Source organism: Brienomyrus brachyistius, chromosome 6 (genome assembly GCF_023856365.1).
Source record: "Brienomyrus brachyistius isolate T26 chromosome 6, BBRACH_0.4, whole genome shotgun sequence".
Lineage (NCBI taxonomy): Eukaryota > Metazoa > Chordata > Actinopteri > Osteoglossiformes > Mormyridae > Brienomyrus > Brienomyrus brachyistius.
Genome location: NC_064538.1, coordinates 1,170,339 through 1,194,607, shown reverse-complemented (window position 1 = coordinate 1,194,607; position 24,269 = coordinate 1,170,339). Strand labels below are relative to the sequence as shown.

The window sequence follows — 24,269 nt, the reverse complement described above, 5'->3', positions numbered from 1 at the left end:
TAAGTAAACTCGGTGGTACACGAGTGTATCCAGCAGGAAGCTTGGTCTCATTTCAGTTCCCATGTGACTTGGCCACAAACTGAGTTCAGCAGCATGCCTTAAAAAATGTGGCTGCAGATTCTGTTAAAAAGCTTTAAATTATAAACGGACTATTCTGTATTTTCATTGTTACACTGTAACAGGCCGACTCGCATTAAAGATTTTTTTTTAATATCATATAGCAACTTTATCATGAAATAGTTTCGTTTTGTAACTGGTTTTGAGTTGTCAAACATATTGCAGTTATTAGTAATGAGGGTTAAAAATTGTGGGTCCCATGGCGATAAGATTCAGTTACGATTATCGAGGATATGATTCGATGCAGATCTTTAATTTCTTCTACAATTTGTTTAATCAGCTATTCAATTATTTTGATAACTTAAATTCAAACACTTTTTAACTTTACTGAAAAAAATCACAAATATTACCACTGGAACTTTGTCACAGACTATAAATGAAACATAAAAGTAGAATCTCAGGACATCATTTTTTTATTGTTAGTATTAAACAGGGAGAACACACCAGAGTGAAACTGTCAAAAGGCCAACCATGAAACTGTACGTAAAAAAACACATTAAAGGAAATGCTATGTGACTTGGGGGGGGGGGGGGTTTACTGGTGGCGAAACACTCTGAGTTTGCAATGCAGATTAGTAGAATGACATCAGAACATTTTTTTTATTCTGTGGAAGATGAAAGACATTCCTGTGGCCCAGATTTAATAATGAACTACAAAGGTGTTGCAGGCCGGTACATTGAGTCGTCTTCTAAGTGGTGGAAGAGCCAATGAAATCCCTCACTTTCCACTATGGAAAATGGCAGATCGTCCAATGCAATCACCTCCATTATTTTTAGTAGCCTAGCTGTATTTTCCAAAAGCATTGTAGCACAAACCATTAGTATCTTAGAACTACAAAATAGGGGCGAGCTTCTCAAAAGCATTGTAGCAGAAAGATCATCAGGTGGCGCTTTCTTTATGAATGCTAATCTGTGTTAGCCTAATTTGTTTTTGGTTTGAGGAGACTCCATTGGCTAGGTGTTCAGTTATCCATGAAGGAAAATTAATATCAGTGTTGCAATATATGCTCATCCCACGCAGCATGTTCTTTCTTAGATTTTGAGGTGAAACAGTAATTTGTGGAGAACATGCATATTAATATCGTCCCACACTGAAATATGTGCTATTTGCCTCTCTTGTCAGCCTCTGATAAGTGTAAATGAAATATGTCAGCTGTCTGGTTTAGTTCTTTCAAGTTTATGTACATGAAAGTTGCATAGTATCCATAAAGGTATATTTAAAAACGTTTAAAATTATGATTTATTATGCTTATTTGCAATCATCAGCAATTCAGACGGATCCATGGAAGTTTGAGAAATCCAGAATTTTCAGCTGTATACCTCTAAATCATCACAATACATTCACGGTTTCCCGGTTTATTAAAAATATATTAACTATTACATCAAATTAGACAAATTTAAGTCCATTAAAACGTATTAAAAGCATTGAATGACATTTCCTGATGCATCATATTTCTTGTTACTTTCCTCCCCTCAAGCGTGAGGTAGCCGATTATACATTTACTCCTTTAGTAGAGCACCTGGGAACCATTTGAAGTTACCTGAACGATGCATATTTTGTGCCACTTGAAAGTTGATGGTGTGTCCTGAGTGCATAGTTAGCAAATATGCTATTAAGAGATCAAAAAATGGGGAAATTTTCTAAAAAATGGGGATCTTGAAAGTCTTGGTTGAAGCGCGTTACATATGAAGAGTGCTGTCCAGCCGACAGCAGTGGGGGAAGAAAGACGTTGGGTGACTGTGTCACATTTCCTTACTATTGTTAAAGTTAGTGGTGCATCAGCATCCATGATGTGCAGTTTAGCTAACACTGCTGCCATCACAATAACCAACTTTTCGGTTAATGTTACCTCAGCTACAAAGAGCGATCTCAAAGCAACCTTCTGCAATGCTATGGTGCCTAGAGACTTCTGTAAAGCATCATTCTTATCGAGAGGCATTTCTGATTAGATTAAAACTAGTGATGGGCCGATTGCATTGGCCAACCCTCGGTATCCACCGATACGGCAAGTCAGTCATCGGTCAATGGTTGAAAATGAGCTGATACTAACTGCCGATAATTCCCTTTTAAAATGGTGACCCATATTGCTTTGTACACCCATGGTCTACATTGTTAGAAACATGTCTGCTGTGTGGAATTATTTTAATATTAGTGAAAACGATGTTAGTAATGCATTTTGCAAATATCGCTCTGCTAACATTTCATGAGGGAGATCTACTAATAAACATTTCAACAAATTGGTCACCTTAAGGCAAGACGAAGTGAGAAACACAAGCATTTGACAGCAAAAGAAAATTGACTGTGCAAAATCAAAAGATATTGCTAGGAAGATTAGGTGCTGTGTGTCACACTTGATGAGTCCTTCTCTGTTATAAATGTTATAAATATATAGGATGTATACAGTTATAGAATATAATGCTCTGGGACTGTTGTAATGCCACAGTTGATGTTTTCTTAACAAAAAAAAAGTTTTCATGTTTTTGGAATGTAATTCACTTGCTTGCTTGGTGTGTCTCTCTAAACTTATTTAAGCAGAACCTCCCAAACAATCAGCGTTGTTACAGGGGTCACTTCCTCTAAATAATTGGCCATAAAGTCTCCTCATCGGTGCATCGCTAAGCAAAACAATGTTTCCCGTCTCTGAAGTTGCCGAATCCTTTTCATGTGGCAAAGGCAAAACGGCGTCCTCACTAGTTCCTTGGGATTGCTCGGAATAAAAAGGACGGTTTTCCTTTGCAGTCTAATCTAAGGGAATTTATTGTGCATGAACGCCAAAGGTATGTTGCCAGTGTAACTTAAATTGGCATCAAGGTCTTAAATGTTTTAAAAAGGGTATTATAAGGTCTTAAATAGAGGTCACTGATACCTACAGATAGCCCTTTTCTTTACTCAAAACGAGCAGGCGAATAAAATTCCATTTATCATAAGGCTGCAGACCTGGCAGGTACTTCATAATCAAAAAACGGAAAACACTGCAACCCTTCACTCTCTTATTTGCATTTATTGAAAATGAGGTGAACTGTTTCAGAACGTAATGTGGCCTTTATCAGACCCCTGCCCCAGACTAACTGCCTGAAAACAAACGCGTCTTCGCAGAGAATGATAAGCGGCATTTTCAATATGCTTATTTCTTGGAAAAGTTAAAAGCGAATTTGCGTATGTCTGCACAGGGAGAAATGTAACTACGTGAGAAGTATAGCCGCTATTGTAGACTTATTGCAATGTGTCAATAAAATCTTTTTATTATATTTATTACTTTATTAGTATTTGTGTGTGTTTGATGTGTTGCTGTATCCAATAGCAACACTCTGACCCAGTGATGTCCATGCTGCTCCTGATCCAACTCCGTGCAGATTGTTGAATTTCCTAAGGAATTAAAGCTGCAGTGGGATAGACCTCGTGGATGGCTTAACATTCCACTTAATCCTGTTTAACTTCATGCACTGTAATTTGCAGTCCATTTTAAGTGGGAGAGCCATCTACATTGTGTTTAATTTTCTGAAGTTTCAATTTGTCCAGCAGTTAATGGATTATAAGTACTATATATTCTCAAGAGTTATTAATTAGGACTTAATAGCAGTATGCATTGGACAAAGGGCACCTAAAGTCAAATTATATTTTCTCTGCATTGTATTAAAATGCTTGTTCTTTACTGAAGATGTTTAAAGTTCCATTTGAGAGGAAAATGAAAGAAAATGTAAAATTATTTTACAAAATGTGATCAGTATTTTTCTGTTAGACATACAGATAGTCCAAATGATTATCTGATCTATTATCAGTAGTCTATTATAGTCTTTTATGATTATCTGATCTGTCTTAACCGTATTTAGGGACAAAGCAAATCCTTTTCTGCATCCCGTGATCTGTGAATGCCTTGCTTATTGCTGGGGTGGTGTTATATATTTTATAGGTGGTATTGGGTGCATAATTGTCTGGAAAGGTGAAGGGTTGAAAATGTTTTGGGGACACCTTGATAAGCTTTCTTAATCCTCACAGGGAAAGTAAATCATATAGTGGCCATTTTCTCATACCAAAGCTTCAAAAAACATTGAAACGTCACTGATGAGCATGAGACGAGACCCCCCCAGGTGTGAATCTGATTATGGGGCATAAATAAGATCGATATCCAGCTGTATGTATCAGAAACAGAAGCTAAAATGTGCCAGATGACAGTTGCACTGATACCTTTTACAAATATCCAGCATGACAAGTTACTGTTTTATTGCTGCTCAGTGTCTAAATCTCTGCTTTGATCTCTCTCTTGAAAATGCAGTCCTATGAGTCTGCTTGAATTGACGAGGTAGCTGTCTGGAGAAAATCTGTCATTTGCAAAGCATTATGTGGAATGCATCTGGAAACAAAAAAAAAATAAATCTGACTTGCCTTTGGAGTTTGAATTGAGATTATGTTTGAAATAACACTGATTAGTCATCTTAACGAGGTGCGGTTTGGGAAACCTAAAAAGGTAAAGACTAGGCCATTCTACCGTTAATGTTTATCGGGACTTGTGTGTTTTGTAATAAAACGTGTGTGAGTGTGTCGTCATTACTAAAACTCTATGATTAAATCTAAATAAATATTTAATGACAAGTATCACCTGAAGAAATCGGTAATGACTGTTACATGATTTTACGAACACACAATTAGTGTCATCTGCATGAAAGTAAGAAAGAATATGAGAAAATATAATATTTGTTAATGAAAAGCACAATTTATTGAGACAAATGACATTTTTAAAAAACTGAGTCAGGCACTCAGTGCAATTTAACTGCAATTATGAGCATAATTATGATGTCATTGATGGTGGTTATGTTGTAGGAAGCCATTATGGATAATATATGAATTATTAGCTAGGGTGGTTTGCTACTGAATTATAACACGCCAGTCTTGTTTCTCATTTGTGCGGAGATCTTCTTTCTAAATGTTAAGCTTATGTAGCTGAATTGTGTAAGATTTCCTGTATAAATCCTGTATGTTGCGTTTTTCATGTTCCTGACTGTGCCTGAACCAGTCAGGCATTTTTGCATACCTGCATGAGCTCTGTAGTATCTGACAGCTTTTTAGGGCTTTCCGCCATAGCCCTCTCCACTACATCCAAGTCACTCTTCTGAATTTCACATACAGTAGGAACTTCCATTCCATTCCTCCCAGTTGGCTACTGGCTTTTCTTTGAAGCAGCACATGGTATTTTACAGGAATGTCTCTCCCTGGTGTTATTTATTTGCTATGTGCATTAATGCAGTGCATGGTCTGCGGAATATCACCAGTGAGCCTCTGTTTGTTTAGCTCTCAGTCCTTGTAAGTAGCTCTGTGCCATGATCAGCTTGCACACATTTAAATCTCCAGCTCTGTTGCAAGTACACTTTTAAGCACTATTACATGAGTGGAATTATTCTCTCAGAGGGAGAACATGCACTGTGGGGTTACTTGATTTGGAATGACTTCAAACGCACGGACAGATGTCTTTAGTTTCCCTACAAAATGGCTCAATTCACAGTGCCTTTGACACCAGACATGATTTCAACTCTGTGCTCCCTATTAAGTTCTCATGAACTGTAATCAAGCAGTCAGCAACAAAAAAACAACTTTTTTTTATCCAGACAAGTGCCCTAAATGCCAAATTTCTGTGTATTGCAGACCTGAAAGAGGTTGGATTAGGCTGTTTAAATGCAACACTTAACAGCACAGAACATCATTAAGATATTTTAATATTTCAGTTTTTGTATATCCAAGAAAATTAAATAAGAACATCATAATCCTAAAAAGTTTATAATAGCAGATATTTCTTTGAACGAAACTTAATTTCTAAAGATTATATTTTATCAGCTGCCAGTTCAGTTTGAAAATGACAATTATAAAAAAATATATTTTAATTATGTAATTGCTATTTAATTTTTTAATTAAATTACATAGCTGGTGTGACCTGTAATTTTAGTGTGAATAGATATTCTTGCTTAAAATTGCAGCAAGCAGTCTACAGACAACATCCTTTTTATCCTTTTTTGGCTTGTAACGTCAGAGTGTGCACCGTTATCTACTTTGTCGCCAGAGTTTGCACTATTCACTGTTTACATTAGCTGTTCTTAACCTAGCAAAACTGCTGAGAAGGCTTCTGATTGGCCAACATGGCTGTACGGTTAGTTATATCGCCCCCTGTTGGTTTTGCATGCTCTTGACAGCTTATTTGAACATTTTCACGTGGACAAAGATTGTTTTCAATAACAGAGGAGGAAAAACATCATTTATAAAAGCAACCGTATGGACAAGGCCTGAGGCATCGTAATCCTCATGAAGACAACTGAAAGTCATAGTTTTTAAAATTGCCTTTAGTTGCTGAATAAATATAAAACCTGACTAATGTTCAGAAACCTACCCAAGTGTTAGTGATCACTTCTTAGCTTCTGTTATGAGGGGGCCGCTTACCATGGCCCCGGTACCTGGAGGTCTGACTACAGCAGAGGCCCCTTCCCTACGGTTGAGCTTCCAGTTGTAAGACTATCACCCACCCTCTGCTTCAGGCAGTTGATAGGCTTTAGCCCTGAGGGAGCCTCAAGAGAGAGTGTCCATGTGCTGAGGTACCAGAGACCCTTCAGCAGGTTGGAGAAGAGATTGGTTGGAAGAACTAAGAGCAGGACCGTGGAGGATCAGGGAGCGATTAACAGCAAGGCGCTGAACCTGGGGGGATGAGATTAAAAGAAGCTAAAGCCACAGCAGTCAAGTCAGGAGTCCTGGGATCTTTGTGAAAGGAACTTGGTGTTGAGTCAATTTTTCTCAAACTGTATTCATATATAGCGTCCCAGCGGAATGCCAAGAAGGACAGACACGCTGATTAAAGGTGTCCCTGGGAGGGACAGGGGAGTCGAGGCCCAAAGCTACCCGACTGGGCAAGTTTTTAGCCAATTATGTTGAATCAATATTTTAAAACTAGTATTTCTTTAGTAGACTTGCATCACTTTATAATGTCCTTATTAAGCCGGATAGTCATAGCCGCTGGGCCAAAATTTGTGACCCCGTGCATTTGGCCAAGTATTCAAAAAAAAGGTTCTAGCTGAAAAAGCACGTTACTTGGCATAAATTGGAATTCACAGGATAGCTTTTCTTTTGCTCTACCATTAGATCTCGTAGTCGCATGCGATGGCAGCTAAGAGCAGGGTCAATGCGTATCCTCAGAGCAAGGAAAAACATTTTGACAAGGACTGTCCCCTTAATTGAATGTTTTCCCCCAGTTAACTGTGCTTTTCAGATCTTTCGTCATTTTTTTTCCCCCTCTGTGGATAAATAGTTTCAGGGAGTCTCACTATACGCGACCTCTGCGATATCAGTGTAAAGCAGATGTTAATTTTGCGTGAAATGGTAATGTCACCGTGTCACTTCCAAAAGGGACGCAATTTCAGTTTGAGAAAAATAACATCAGGTTGGATGTGCTGCAAATTAAGTTCTGTTTTAAAAGGGCCAGGGGAATTTCCCATGAGCCTTCATGTTGGGAACGCGAGCCTATTCACCCTCCCTACACTCATGGTGCGCTGTTGGCAAAATGCGTTTAGCCGACTGTCGGGGGGGCAGCCATACCAGATTTAGTTTTTTTTCAAATGATGGGATGAACACATATATTAGCAAGGGTGGGGTGGGACTGTCTTTCAGCCCTGAAGTGGAGTGTTTGGGGGGGGGGGGGGGGAGGGTGACACTCCTAAATAAGGTTATTCCTTATTCCTATAGTTTCAGACAATTCCCTCACCTACTGCTACTTTGTTTATTTTTATTTTGGGAGATGCTGCCACCTTTACTCTACAACGGATACATGCGTGCAAAGCAAAGTCATACCTCTTGGGGAGGGACTGTCTGTTCATTGATTTACTACAAGCATCTGCATTTATTTTTGGGAATTTGAGAGGGTGTGCACGGCGGCGCTCGGCCAGCCCAGCGGTGACGTCGGCCAATCGGGAATCGTGTCGGTGCTTCCGATGGCCAATCAGCTCCTGAATATTGCTACATTTCGTCTTTTGTGATTGAACTCTTAGGGTTGCCTGGCCAGATGATCGGGTTCTGACATCTTGAAAACCAGGCGCGCCAAATACTTGACTGATGTCTCGTGCATTAATGATGCGTTTTCCGCAGCGACGAGAACTCAGGAACTCCTTTAAAAACCCAAGGTGAGAACTGTGCAGCCTCTATTAAAAGGATTGTGGGTAATGGCTGCCCACGTAGCTTATCAAAGAAGGAAACCTTGTGTGCTAAGTGGGGAGAATGGCAGCCCTTCAATTTTCCATCAGACTCTGACGGACAGACAGATGAACACAAATAGCAGAGCCCTCAGTTCAAGTTTCAGCAAGGGGTGCCGGGCACTATAGCATCGATTCTCTGATCTGTATTAAATTATCCTTTGGTCTGGATAGGAAAATACAGGACAAATCGTATCATGTATCAGCTCAAAACGGCACAAAGTGTTTTATTTTTCAATTCAGGATGATCCCGGAAATATGGGATGGATGACAACTTTACTCTGGTGCCAGAAGTAGCTGGCAGAAGGCAAGTCAGCCTTTGTGACCATTTCATGTGAATGAACCAGTCTGATAGTTTCATTGAATTTTGGAAAAATGTTTTGGGAAACTGATGATTTCAGATGATAATGTGGCTTTAAAATAGCAACACTGGAGGCCTTTGGCTAACATATGCAAAACTATTTTAACAGTTGATGGTGCACTGTTCCCTTTATTTATTGGTAACTTGACTGTCTGAAAGCTTTGTATTATCAGAGTGAGAGTATGAATAGAAAGTGGAAAATACCCTTTAATATGAGGTGAAAGTCCTTAGTCTGGTTTAATTTACCTGTCAACAGAAAGACCATAAAGTAATTCCTCTTCTGACCATGTACATGCAGCTCTTTTGTGACTCATAATGAAGTTGTAATGTTGGTCAATTAACTTCCTTTTCCCTTTGCAGTTTTTTATTTTTTTTTGGGGGGGGGGGATATTTACCCTTGTGACATCCAGTTAATGATTTGTTGATAAAGTAGCTTCAAAATTAAATATCAACCCATTAGATAAACCATATGGTATCCCTGGCAACGTTATAGTGCAAGCTGTTTCCTCAATGGCACCCAAGTCTGCGTTTCCTGTGGTGAACACAGGCAGGACTTCTCAGGGTTTTTCGTTGGACCTTATGTATTCCTGGCAGAATTTGGTTGGCACCATTTTCTGATGCTCTGGTGATGATAGTTGAATACAGGAACATGTGAACAATAAACAAACACAGATTTCTTAGTGGAAGACCTGGGTTTGTGTTGGTTGTAAACATGTATTAGATATCATCCTGAAAAAAAGTTAAGTATCGCGACACCAGAGATTTAAACGCCTTTCACCAAGTGTAGGATCTGACCCCCAAAATTGTGCCAACCCTAGATCTGCAGGTATCTGTCTCTAAGTTTTCAGTGGAGGACATTTTGTTCTTCTGGGTTTTATGTCATTCATCAAGATGCTACTTTAATTCTGCAGATTTGTTTGTGACATTCTTTTTTATTGGCATTACATTGTATACAAAGATTTAGACATGAGATGCAGATTGTTATAGAATCCCTTATTCGTCCTTCCACAGATCAAATATAGATATAAAATAGTTTATATAATCAGGATTGAAAACAAGCAATGTAACTGTCAATTGCTTTGTAATTTGAGGTGTTTCTGAATGTCAACACTTCTAACACCCTCTTTATCCACCTCTTTTTAGATTCCCGTTTGTAAAGGTGATTTAGAACTGGAGGGTAGGACCTTCTGTAAAATTGCTCCCCGTTTGATATGTTCTGTGGAGAAATTCGCAGAGTGGCCCAGAATTTCTTGTTTTTGCGTTATTGCTTCTGTCACTCCAATAGATTTTATTAATTTTATAAGGCTTGACAAATGGCCTTTCCGTTGACTTTTGGAATCTTGGCTCCCACACATCGTGAGTCAACGAACCCCCTGCTGCAGTATGTTTGCTGCTATTCTTACACAAAATATTGCTGAGTAGAGATCCTGCATCCTTTATGTAAAAGTATATGTAGGGGTCATTATTCTTATTTCTGTGTGAATAGCTCATTACAAACTTTTAAATTGAAGTGATTTTTTTGTGGAATGAAAGTGTACACGTCCTGCAGCACCCAGTACGGGGGGGGGGGGGGGGGGGAGTGACGACCTGGCCTAGCTATTGTGGAATGAGTTGGTTATAAAGTTAAGACCTGTAATATAGTCAGTGGGGCTGGGGTGGCACTGGCCCTCCCAGAAATCAGTCAGGCCCCCCTCAAATTTTGCTTGGCTTGATTTATATCAGTCATAGACCATGGACGACCTTGGTGGATGGCTTCATGGATAACCATAGATTGCAAAACTCCTTAATGCACATGTTATAATTTTAGTAATTCAAAATTGGATGAATAATTAATACTTTATTGATCTCTGTGGGGGAAACGCTTCCGTCAACTTGCCAATAGACTGGCTGTGAAGGGCAGCCACCCATAGCAGCACCCAGGAGGCTGGGGGTTAAGGGCCTCGCTCAGGGACCGGCAGACGTGCCGAGGTCCGGCTTGAGCTGGTGATCGCAGGCACAGAGGCTCAGCCCACTGAGCCACACGCTGCCCCCCATTACAAAATGGTTATAATTTATAGCTGTCACAACTACCCGATAACTTTAATCGATACTCTTTAATTTTCCTTCTTGATTACTTGGTAGTATGGTGAAAGGATGACTACACTTTGTTTGCAGCGATAGAGTAAATATTTTTTAGTGGTGATTTGAACCCAGCAGACTATTGTGGTCCTTGCGATGTGACATGTTGAATATGCATGAAATGCCATGTTGATATTAATCGGTCTTTTACCTGATTTATTAATATAATAAACAACCAACCAAACAAACAAGTAAATGAATAGAAGCTGCCATATATACCCTGTTAAAGTTGTCCTCGGCCGCCCTTTTGCCCCTTCCAGGCGCTGTACTTCCACACCTCCCTCCGGCTCCCCAGCATAGTGGCCGTCGTGGAAGTGGTGGCCGTGACTGATCAGGCCGACGGCTCCCAGCGCGCCTTGGGCTGTGGATTCGCAATTTTGCGCCTCTTTTCCGCCAAAGCAGACCCAGCGGAAGGCCTTGACTCCAAGGAGCCGAGAAGGTGAGCAGAATGTTCGGTCGCCTGCTCCATGTCCCAGTTGTACCGTGTAACTTTATTAGCGTTTTGCTATTTCTTCACTTGCTGGAAACCCCCCTTCTGCACAGCGGATGTGCGGCTGCAGCGTGTGACATGCTGCCTTTGGCTTGGGCCATTCATGTTGTATGGAAGCAGTGAGGTGAAATGAGAGGCATATTGATGAAGACTGTGCTCTGCTGTTTTTCTTCTGTCCCTCTTGAAGACTGTGTCTGTACCATGGAAGCCCGAGAGCCCTGCTTCACCCTTCATTGCACGAACCTGTCGAAAGTGAGTTACTTCCTGTTTTTGTTCCATCTCTGTTTATTATGAGAAGTTCTTTACAATATCATCAGAAGAGAAGTAGTAAGTGGCTCGGAATGTCTCTCAAAGAAATCTCTGTATACAAGTATGCAGAAAAGCGGGGTGACGACCCTGACTCCACAGAATATACATTCTCCTTCTATCACTCGTTTTTATTAAACCATTTTAAAGTAATTTTATTTAATTGCCAGAATTTATGGGTGACGTTCATGTGTGAATAGAATCGTTTGTAATTTACTACCTCAGAGATGTATTGTCATGCCTGGAAACGCCATAAAACATGGAGTGGCTGTGACCTGGTCCATTAGCGGCATGAAGAACGTACCGGTGCTTTGGTGGCACTGCGGTGGGCAGGAGCAGCGGCTCACTCAGTGCTTGCATGTAGGAGCTGCTCACAAGTGTCTCCGTTATGTTTCAATCATTAGCTGAACTATTATAGTTTGTCTTTAAAGTTAACAGAAGGAAAATAATGTCAGCCCACGAATGCAAAGTTCTCCCCAGTGAAGTGACATTCTGTTAATTTGAAAAATAATTGGCCACGCCGGGTTGAAGAGCATCATGCTTGATTTCTGGGTGCAGGATCAAGGTCCATTCCGATAAGTGGGGTGAAAGAGAAGACTGTGCAGATATTCATGGGCGTATCAGGCGCATTACGAGCAATGCGATCGCAGTGTGACATACCACCATTTTCCATAATGTTCAGTTTTTTCAGAACAAGTGTCTGCCTCTGAGGAGGTGTGTTGGAGAGAGCCTTTCTAAGCCAAGTCAGCTGCCAAAAACTCGTGAAGGGGTCAGGGGTTTGGAAAAAAATGACTGTTAATCCTTATTTAACATTCACAGCAAAGGGGAGAGTACAGCTCCTGCCGTCCGGGGAAGATTGGCCAGATGAAGTCGCTGTTCACACTCCAGGCACTGCACTCGATTGCGTTTGGCGGAGCGGGGAGGATGGAGCCTTGTCTCTCTTTCCTGGTCTGGGGTTATTTGTGCTGTCGGATATTTTTTGAGAAATATCTCAAAGGGTCCTTGAGTGATTCATGCATCATAGGGGTGTTTGCCATCACAAACTTCCCAATAATACAGAATCTAACCAATTAGTATGTAGTATATTTGGGCACTTTTTGCATAATCCTTATAAGAAAGGGGAGTACTGAAACAGACACAGAACTGCATGATTGTTTTCTGACATTGTACACAAGAAGAATGTTAATTGTTATCCAGTGATTTTTTTAAAAATTTTTTTGCAGTACGTCCAAACATAATACGGTTTTCAAATTCTAGATTTGATGTTAGGTTGTTAATGGACCTGAACTGTCCATCTTAGCCATGGGTGGGTGTGAGTGTGAGACTACACAGGGTAGTGTAGTGACACTCATTCACGGTCTTTGTGGGAGGACACTGGAAACCGACCTGAACACAGAGAGGACATGCAGATGTCATACCAGTTTATGCAGATAAAAATGGTTTCTTTTTTTATTTGGACTATGGGGTATAATTGAATAATAGGTTGTGGTGATGGAGTTTCGATTTCTCACAGGAGCGTAGCTGCAGGGTTCAAAACCAGACACCTTTTATCATCTAAAAATGAAACATACATATGCATATTTGTCCTTTAAAAACTGCTCACTGAAATGGAAACGGGCAATAAAAACTGCATAAACGTCAGATACTGTCATTATCAAACTTGGCATAGAAGCATGTATGCGGATGGACAAGTTCCTTCCTGCTTAAGTACCTACTTATGTCTAACTTTTTTTTTTACTAATGTAGCACAACCAGGAGCAGCTGTGCGCCTTTGATCAGGGGTAATAATCCACGAGGGCAGGGAAGTTACCATGCTAGTACAAAAACACCACACAGCCCCTCACCTGCTCATTCACAGACTGAAGGGGTATGCTGCTGAAATTTGGTAATTACATGTTATTCAGTGCTTTTACCGTAGCAAGTAATTTGCACCAAATACCGCTTAATTGATTTTTCTTTTTCTGCCCTGGGGACAGAATGTCAAAGGTTCCTGAAACTCCCGTGAGCACTTCGGCATCCGCTGGAGGGCTTTTTAATTTTCACAGTCTCAAAGAGCAGTGGAAGCTCCGAGACTGAGAACAGTGGGTCCTCAATGGGATTGAAAACATTAATACAGGAACAAGCATGTGAAGTGTTGGCTCTTAGATCAGAAAAACTGCCGAAGTGTCCAGGTGGCAGCCGTCTCCTTTCAAGGGCATTTTGTAAAATGCGGAAGGCTGCAGATGTTTCGAGGAGTGAGGATTGTGAAGGAAAGTTTGTGCCATGTGGATGTGGGAGTCTGGAAGCAAAGGTGCACTTCTTACCATCTGCTCACTTAAATACAATGTGTATTTGTACGTTCCTCCATTTTGCCTAGCGATTCATACCACACAGGTGCCAGAAAAATCTCCCATTCCATCCTCCGTTCTTTCTATCCCATCAATGCGTTTGCCATCCCGAAGAGTTTCTTAATATTCTTAATAATCTTCTTTATGCGGGTGGTGAACAAAATCAACTTTGCAAACTTTAAAAATAGCATAGCCACACCCAGAGTGGCGTCATATTACAAAGTCACATTGCACAAACCCACCATTTGGAAAGATGTTAACTGTTAATTTTAGTAGGGGATGCCGGACATCTCGATCAAAAGTCTGCATCTGATTTTTCTTTAAAGTCAGAGGTCCTGAACAATTTTCAATAGCAAAACCACATTTCAGGAACTTTAATGATCTGATATTAACTTTCATTGTAGATATCAATATATATCAATAACGGGAACTTTTCACAATAACCCTCATTAATCGTTTCATGGGTGTGGGGATTATGGTGAATTATGAGTGTGGTGGCACTACACTGAATTTCTGTACTTTAGACCACGTTAAGCCTTCTTACATTAACCATATTGATCCATAAGCTGCAATATCAGCTCGGTCCGGATTAACTTGCGGTTTGGTCCAGACTTCGACAACGTTTACATAGACTACTGTAGCCAGAGGCTCTGGGCGACTAAGGTTCGTGGCCCCCAGATATGACGGAATTCTGCCAACTTTGACACTGGAGTGATAAAAGGCTGGAATGAGGAAGCTTTTTTTGCAGAATTTTCCCCCTCCCTGCAATGAATGCACGACAGTCATCCCTGTGAGAGTGATGGCTCCAATTAACCTCTCTGTTAAGCTTACTGCCATAGAAGTTTAATGAAGTACGGGAATCCTGCAGGTTAAGAGGACTACAGTTTTTGCACTGATTCGTAGACCATTAGTCTCTGACTTTTCCCCCTAATTTGACGGAATAGTTTTCCTGAACCATTTCTGTGAGTTAGAAGGATACAGATTATTGTGGCTGGTTACTCTGCCTTATCATTTGCCTTTTCGCTAGAAAACGGCACTTTGAGTCTTTTTACCACAATGACCAGCTGGACATGCATATCGGTGATCACAATTAGGGAGTGGAGGTAGCTGGATTCCTGTCCGGTACATTTGCCAGTCTGTTGGGCTTCCTGAGGGAGAGGGAGGAAAGAGGAACAGAGAGGACGAGCAAGGTGATTATAGTGTGCCTAATGTGCTGTACTTTCGCTGATGCTCCTGGCGCAGTGGACTGGCCATTGAGCTCGAGGTTGGGGTCCTAAACGAGGAGGTTATCTTTTTTCACCGTTCATCATTTCTTCCCTCGAATCATCCCACACATCCATCTAGCAGGTCCCTCTAATGGCTTTGTGTAGGTGAGTGGTATCGTTACAGTCCATCTCCACTAAGGTCTTAGAGAGAGGATGGATTTTCATGCTTCTGGGCCTGAGAGAATAAGGGTTTCTGTTGACACTTACGTTTTGAAGGACTGCATTATGCTGGAATGGGTTACAATACCGTGCTTTTCTGTTTGTGGAGTTATCAGTAAAACATGGCTAAATATCAGTCTGACAGTGTAACATTTCCACTTTAGCTAGAGTGCTGTTATTGATTTGGAATATTTTAAAAGCAGGGAGAAGAGCAGTAAAACTATCTAATCATCCGATAGGATATTGCTTCATTTTTTGAGCTTTCAGTATACTTCAGGTGTCAGGCTGGCGATTGCAGAAAAGAGGCTATTTTTTACGAACATGACAAAATATTCATCCAACAATAAGACACTTTGAGTAGCGTCCAAGAAAGCCTCAAGATATTTCTGACCTTCATTCTGTATTCTAACCAGTCTGAAACTTCTACACAAGTTTCATCCATCCATCCATCCATCCATCCATCCATCCATCCATCCATCCTCTAACCACTTATCGTGGTCAAGGATGCTGGGAAGGGGGACTATTCTACCCCGGGCAGCACATGGCATAAGGCCGGGGTAGATCCTGGGTGGTTTATATGGTGGATTATCAAAAATCAGAATGATTAAATAGGTAACTGGAGCAACAGTTGAATAAAGTTCTGCAATCTGTAATACTGGAAGTGTTTCTACGATTTTGGCCACTTGTATATGTCTACATTTTCATCACAGTTATTAAAAACCCATAATGATTGTTCTTATTTTGTCATATTTTTCACTGGATCATGTGTTGTGGTTCATCGTCCCACTTGCAAGCACTTGACTTTGATGAGAAATTAAAAAAAAAAATTCCTGTCATCCTCAGAATGATGCTGCTAAGGGGCCGCGTGATAATGATGTGACTTGCGGCTCCACACTCACAGAGCCTCTCGTCTCTGTCACTTCAAAGCGTGACCTCGATCCCTGGCACTGTCTGTGAGCGGCGTGTTCCATTTCTGCTGCTCAGCACAGATTTGGGCTCTGAATATGGGTCAGCATCTTTCTTTGCCTGCCCTTTGCTCCCTTACACCTGCTTTATCCTCCAGCTGAGAGCAGAAGAGAGAGCAGAGATGTGTGTGTCGGGGGGGATCAAATGCAGACGCATTGCCCAGTCTGACTGATGGTGTCTGATGGCATCGGCAGAGAGCATTTTAATATGATGACAACGGGACTGGCGTTATTTTAGGGCATGTGCATTTAATCAAAAGTCATTTGTTGAATGGTGATTCGAATTGATCATTTGGCATAGTGACTGGAGTTCAGGGAGGTTGCTTTTGATGTGGAAACGAGGTTGCGGTCTTGTGTAATAATCTAAGGCGTGTTTAATGACAAGCTTGTCTTTACGTCAAAACGTTTTTCATCCATGTTACCCTCATTTTTGTGTCTAACCTGTGCAGTTTCTGAAAACTGGCAGCTGTGGGTTTTTTTTGGTATTTTCTTTAAAATGAAACATAGCTGCAAGCAGACTGGGATCTGTGAAGAGTTCTCTTGACCTTCCTACAGACTGGCCTCCGGATCAGCCTATGGGGCTGTTCAGTGAAGTCTACAGCGATTGAAAAAGGTCTTCTCCGATTGGTTACCGAGATGACAATCTTGATGTATCGATGTATGTTGTTATTATTGGCACGATTGTGAGATGCAGCACACTGGCATTACACTTGCGAGTGTCCTCTACTTCTCAGGATAGGCCGAAGGATCACCGAACTGGGCGGATGGTTATGGAAGATGGATGGATGGATTTCTACACGGATTATTGCCCTTATTGCTTCAGTTTCTTCATTTTGATCCGGGGTAATGAGCCTCGAACCCCATGGCAGCGTGAGCCAGACTCATGTGTTGCCGTTTCTATCAGAAAACCAGCTGATGCTGCCGATGGACGGCGCCTGCCTGCACTGCTGCCTGCAGCCACACCCCCCGCTGGATCTGGTCACGCCCCTCCTGCCCCAGAACATGCTGGTGTCCGGCTCCGAGCCCATCCCAGGGCTCATAAGCTCCTCGGACGGCAGCGGTGAGGGTTCTGTTGCTGCCCTGTTGTTGGTGACAAGTTTACTGTATGTTATTTTATGGTTTCTTAAATGCCTCTTGGTCCCTGCCCTGTGTGTTCTAATAGGGGCTTAAGAACAGCAGTGTCTCAGGAGTCTACAGATAATATCCTGTTGCTATACATTTAAAAATGTTATTTAGACAACCATTAAAAAACACTTTCATTTACTCAGACAGAAGGCAAGAGGAGAGAGACTATAATTGTGTGTAGATCTGAATATTTTTTTCTAAAGTAAAACATTTTCATAGTCTTGCTAGCATCTATTTGAATATTTTATGTGCAATAAAACTAACGTTTTTCTTTTTTCTTTCTTGGTGGGTGGATCGTGAGCAGTTTCCTTTTATGGCCAGACTTTAGAAGAAAAATAATTGTAGTCTTAGCATTGTGGATGCATGAATTCACCCTTAATGCTTGTTATGAAATAATTACAATTTTGACTATATTCTGTAATTCTGCGTCTGGAGCTTCGGGGCTCTGATGTGTCATTTTACCAAAATCCTGAGCAATATGTGCGAACTGTACAGCCCTGTAATAAAGAAGGAAAAATAACTTTATCCAGCTGATCTTTTAACTGACTACTTCTGTATTACAGGGAAATAACTCGCATGTACACACTTACATATGTTTAGTTTGCCAACACTTTTGTCCAAAAATGAAGGCAGATCAATGGCATACAGCTGTCAAGTGGCAGTTTAGGTACGAGGGGCTGCACTGCTGAGCATTCAGTGAGGAACCAGCAACAACGGCAAGTTCGCATTGAAACCAGAGCTAAACAATATGTTACAAAACACCGTAAGAGCTGTTCAAATCGAAACTCTACGAGGACGCCGTTTCTACTAAGCAAGTGCAGAATACAAGGGCATTGAGTAACCATAGCCAAGCGTATGCACATGCCAATGATGTTTTCAGGGATTAATTGAAGGTTGAGAGGAACTGCGATGGCCAGATGTGGAAAGGTAACTTGTTCCACCACTGGAACGAAATGTCAAAGTATTTACTGCCTGCCATCTTGACTTTAAAGGAAGATGAATGTTCTCTTTTGCCGTGTAAAGCTTTTCGGGGAGTTGTCACTTTAATAGTCGAATTACGTGAAGGATAAAATCACGCTCACTGTCCTGGAGTGTTTTACTGAGTGTGTAGATAACGATGTGTTGACAGGTCTACTGCTTGGTGAGGAAGGTTGGACTTTAAAATGACTCATTAGCATTTTCGTAGTGGTGTTGAAGTCGGGGCTCGTGGTTTGTCTGCGGTGCAGTGTGAGTGTAGTAGCTCGGTGTACTATTTTACATTTCATTCCCTGCGTTTTGTTCAGTTTGCATCCAAATTTTGATTGTTTTACCAATGACACCGTGACGTATCTATAGTGTAACTATATACAGTTATTTGTGTTATAGCACAAGAAAACAACATCGATTCTGAATCAAGTGTTTTTATCTGAAACGTGAATAATTAATTAAACGTTAGCATTTAGCATTCATCTAATTGAATGGCAAATTTATATGCATTTGGTCACAATAAGCAGTGTCCTGAATGTATTACTGGAACAAAAGCTTCACTGTGCACTTCTGTTCCCCATTGTCTGGACGTGGGACACCAGGGTGACTGACTCGTGGCCCTAGTGGCCCTGGGAGTAGGCCGCTCTTCTCGTATGTGAACTGAGTAATTGTCTCAACGGGTGTAGGCTTGAGAGACCAAGTTGCAATTCATTTGCTTTTCCACCAAATGAATTTCATCTAATTAATGGTTTTGATGTTTTGAAATGTTTCAGAATATGAAGTATGTATTCACACTGTGCAAGTGTTTATCTGGGTGAATAGTGTGATAGAAAATCAGCCCGGCTGATTACTGAAATAATTACAGAGATGACAAGCACTGATTCAGTCGCTACAAAGAAATAGCATATTTAAAAATTTAGCCACAAGTCAAAGCCAGTAATATTTTTTATGATTGCATTTGTTGTTTTTCTTGACCTTACGTTTATTTTTGAAGAGTATTAAACAATTGATCAATGGATTTTAAAAGGTGCGCTGGTCCGTAGCCGCCGGGCATGTGAGAGTGGCTCGGTGGGTGCCGTAGGGCACTAAATTTGTCAGGGAGATTAAACCCTCGGCGTAAAACACTGAGCTTCCCTTTATTGTTTTTTTCAGTCCATCAGTAGGTGCAGCAGAGAGAAGCCAGGCACCTTAAATTGGCTGACACAAGGCAGAAGTGCCCGAAGTCCACCTGAGCAAGACACGTAACCTGCACTCCTGCTGCCTGTTGTTGGTGGTGGTTTGAACAGAACAAAGAAATAGAAAATACAGGGCACTGGCCGGAAATTTTACTGAAAAACAAAACGCTCGTCATTCACATGCCACATAAACTCTTCCACTCATAAGCTCAGCACATATGAGAAGGTTTATCCTAAGTTCTTAATGACTGACACCTCTAATATAGTCTCTTAGAGAGGCACCTTAAAATAGTTTTTTTTAAATATCCTTGTGATAAACAGTGCGTTCGCATTAGACTGTGGCTTGGCCTTGTTAATATGTGTAATGTATCAATTTTTCAGAATTTGAAATAAATTTTGTTTTTATTTATGTTAATGTACTGTGACCCTGTACTGGAAGCTGTATAAAAGCATGGGTTATCTTTATTAGAAAAAAACGGATGTTTACCAAAATGGGAAATAAAATATTGGTGATATATATTAATGCGGCATTCATTTCTTGATTTGTCGGGTGACTGTTTTTCTGGAGTAACGCGAATGCTTTGCTCTGGATTTCAGCTGATGTCCTACAGAAGCCCCGGTTGTTGAAGAGCCTCACCTGTTATCTAGACAAGCTGTCCATCTCGCTGTATCCATCCCTGGAGAAGTTTGAGGAAGATCTTCTACTGCTGCTCAACATGGATCGCCTTAACCAGGTAGGGTTTATCTCAAAGCCGTGAGTGGTGCAGTAAAGGTCTGTGGTTCAGTGGTTCACACTGATTCCTTCACACTTTCCCCCGGCTCTGTGTCTGTGGCGTTTGCATCTTCTGGTGTCACTCAGCTTTTCCACAGGTAGTTTGCTTTTCTCACACAGTCCATTGACGAGTGTCCTGCCATGCAGCGGCATCCTATCCAGAGTTTCCCGTGCTTTGTGTTCTGTGCTTCTGCGACTGACCCAGGGCCACCTCACCCCTCACCGACGCCCTGGATGAGCCATTATGGACTATGGATGGTTGAATGAAACAGAAAAGTAATATAGTGTGTACAGTGATTGATTCTTTGTGTCTCATTGTTAGGTTTCTCGTGGCTGTTTTTCATCACACCTGCTGTTGGTTTTTCTTGGTCTTCACTTCAGAGATCCTTCCCTGAAGCTTTGGGGCGATGTGGAATGCGCAGACCTTAACACAGTATCCCTCCTTGCTGTCCTATTGTGGATCTCTTCCGCTCTGGTTTTGAGGAGACAGTGCTCATAATGATGTATGACAGATGCATTCATGCATCTGCAATTATCTGTACAGCCGGGCGGATCCTATTCATCTTAGGAGATTCGAGAGATGCTCACCATGGAAAGGATGAGAATTGATACGGCCGTCCTGAATAGCGTTTGCCTGTCAGCCTTGTTTTTAATACTCTGCTTCGTGCCCTTTCAGAGAGGCGCCGTGAATTCTCCCCGGGAGCCAGAGCAGTGTGTGCTGAGACAGTCAATTAGCTACTTCAGCCCTCCGATTGTTTTTATCAAGGCCTTTGTGCCATGGGCTTTGCCGCGTCTCTGAGATCGGGCCGCCGTTTACGCGTTCACATCGCCAATTATACACCTCCCTGTTGCATAATTTGCTGTTCAGAAAGGGATCAGAGCAGGATGGGATTAGTTACATTGTCCCTGTGCTCACTGAAGATTTATTAGGTTCAACGGAGAACCATTGGAATTAGATTTTGTAATTGTCAATGGAACTTAAGGACCGAAGCAGTACCTTGTGGTTTCTTCTGCTGACGTTTTAGCGTGTTGTTAGCATTTACGTAAATGTAAACAGATTAGGAACATGTTGTGTAAGTGTCCTTGTGGGCCTGTGTGTGAAAGGCCAGAACTCTGGAGTAGGACTGGGGAAGAGTCCGCCCAGTAGCAGCTGTGAAAGTCCCCCACCTGCCCCAATCTTTTACAGTCCAAAGAAATAAAAAAATACTGAGGAATAGCTGTCTCCCTTACCTTATACTACATAACCTTAAATGCCCCCCCCCATACTGATTTCCCTGGCATGGATTGTTGCCCTGCAAGGTTATTAGCATATTGTGATTAATATATTGTATTTGGATTTAGGGATCTCTGCGCTGAGCCTCTTTAATAAGTCATTTCTGCTGTGGCTCGGAAGTGCACCATGATAGGGCAGCCTGTGCTCTGGCTGCTGCTTGCTGCCTGAACTGTACATCATGCCTAAGTTCCCAGTCCCCGGAATGAACTGAGGCAGAGGAAACCCAGCCCATGGATGATGTGCATTTGTGCTCGATAGAGGTTATGAACATTTTCTTAGGACCAGCCAGATTTGATCCATCTCCCATCCTTTGGTTGACTCACATCCTCTGTATGAAAGTGATAAAAAAATGCAGCTTTGAATATATCAGGGTAATATTAATTAGACCTGCTGAGAGCATGTGACCTTTGGAGGTGTGATTGTACTACTGGAGCTTTTTATGGGCAGATTCTTTCACTCCCCAGGTGCGAAATCCTCGCTTTTCCCTCTCTTTGGTAAGTGAGACCCGAAAGGAGAGAGAGTGTGTGTGTGTGTGTGTGTGTGTGTGTGTGTGTGTGTGTGTGTGTGTGTGTGTGTGTGTGTGTGTGTGTGTGTGTGTGTGTGTGAGAAAGGGAGACAGTATTAGAGGCAGAGAAAGAGAGAAGATAACGATAATGTCTGCTCCTTCCACATCTCTTTAGACAGTTCACAAGTACTGGTTTATTCATTTAACAGTTTAGAAAAATATTATAAATCAGGCTTGTATTGCTGGAAATATCTGCTGAAAAAGATGCATAAACGCAGAAAAATAGTTATTGTACTCGAATAGATTGGTAAAATATAAACTATGGTAATTTTATCATTTTGAGTTGTGCAATGTAAAAACTTTTATAACGGTAGAAATGTATTTTGACCTATTTATGCCTGAATGTGACTGGGCAGAGGATGGTCGCTGGTGGTTGGTCGCTTGTCCCACTTACGCGTGCTTGTAATGTGCATGGAGGGAAGCTGCTGTCTGTCAAAAGGTTAAAGGTCAGCTCTTATATGTGGGGAATGCAGCCTTGGACTACCATTCTGATATATATCTTGATTCTTTTTTTTTTTCTGGAAGTGTTTTTCACTTTCTGTTGTGATACGTAAACCATTCAAGCGGTTATCGCTTGTCTGAGGTTGGTGACGCACAGCTGCGATCGGTGCTGCTGGCGGAGGAGCCTGAACTGTCATCATCTCAGGTACAAAAATTCCAGGACCCTGCAGAGATTAGTCCAGCGTGAGTCAGATCGCGCCTCGCTTTTTGCTGTATAGTCTTTATTGTCTGTGTTTTCCCTGTGACTCACCTGATATATGATGTTATGCTCGGCCCTGCAGGGGACCTGCAATTATTTCTCCAGGAGGCCCTTTTTAAGAAGCAGGACGGTGGCTGTTTTTTAACTCCGGGAATGCATATGGAGTCGACTTTACGGTTCCCGTGTGTTCCATCCTATGACTAAGGAAACAAAGACCTTTGGAATGACATAAATTGTCTTTCATGCTTTTAAACGGCTCTGAGTGGACTGGCCAGGGGGACGCTCCCAGCAGTGCCAGGAAACACCTGTCTGACCTAGTCCAGCTCTCGTCGCCTGAATTCCCTGAAGTCATCTTCAAAGGCACAATGTCATCATACCGAAGTTTCTTAATGCAGATATCGGTGGTGAACAAATGAACTAGCTAATCAGGCAATCACACATAGCGTCTTTAAAATACTACTTTGCAATGGCGATTAGAGTTTTTTGTTTGCATACAGAAATCGCCTTTTTCTGTATGTAATTAGTACACCGATTATATAGATAACCACGTTATAAAATCCTGAAGGATTTGCCCGAATTTATATTGCCACCTGCCTTAAGTTTTTATTTAGTGTAGGATTTTTCTATAATTACTGTGAGAATAAGTATCAAAAATTATTGCAGGCAGCAATTAATATGTGAACATACAGCAGCAGCCTTTGGTAGAGCTGGTACTGAATGCAGAATGTGCTCCATACATCCAAAGTGCTTCGGGCTTCTACCCTGTCTGGCTTCTTCCTGCCCTGATCGTATCTGCAGCAGGCGTGGAATGTGGAGTGATTCTATGAAAAGTTCACCACCACACAGACACACACACATATACATATATAGGTATATATTTGTTTGCCAATTCTTCAAAGTGCTCCAGTTTCCTTCAGCAGTCTAAAAACATGCATTTAAGCGAAATGGTTTTGCTAAATCGCCTAGACTGTGTGGCTGCACGCGAGTGTGAGGCTTGTAGTAAAGAAGCATCCCATCCCACTGATAAATGGATGGATGGATGATGGTTTATTTTTCTGTGTTACAATAATTAAGCGCAAGAAATACAAGGCAATCAATCTAGTCTTGTTTTTGCCTGCAGCCAAATGAACTTGAACTGGAACAGAGTTTTATTGCGCTTGAGAAGTAATTTGTTTTCAAGTACAGGATATAGTTACAAAATATCAGAGGATGGTTATCAGTCAAATGGAGATCCCATTTAAAATCTTGGTCTGAAGATCATTCATAAAAGGAAGTGAATTGGGCTTGTCTTCTTAGATTGCTGCCTCACAACCTGACCCCAGAGAAGATAGATGGATGGATCAATGGGTTGGTGGGTGGATGGATA

General features: G+C 41.4%; 1 protein-coding gene across 3 annotated transcripts in view; it reads left to right on the top strand.

Moving 5' to 3' along the window:
- Positions 1-24,269, top strand: part of nphp4 (nephronophthisis 4) — a 113,757-nt gene that overhangs the window by 15,561 nt on the left and 73,927 nt on the right. For all 3 annotated transcript variants that reach the window (XM_049017281.1, XM_049017280.1, XM_049017279.1), the window contains 4 exons: positions 11,076-11,254; positions 11,493-11,557; positions 17,232-17,387; positions 20,191-20,327. In XM_049017281.1, the coding sequence (XP_048873238.1) occupies positions 11,076-11,254; positions 11,493-11,557; positions 17,232-17,387; positions 20,191-20,327 (537 nt within the window). The remainder of the gene's footprint in view (positions 1-11,075; positions 11,255-11,492; positions 11,558-17,231; positions 17,388-20,190; positions 20,328-24,269) is intronic.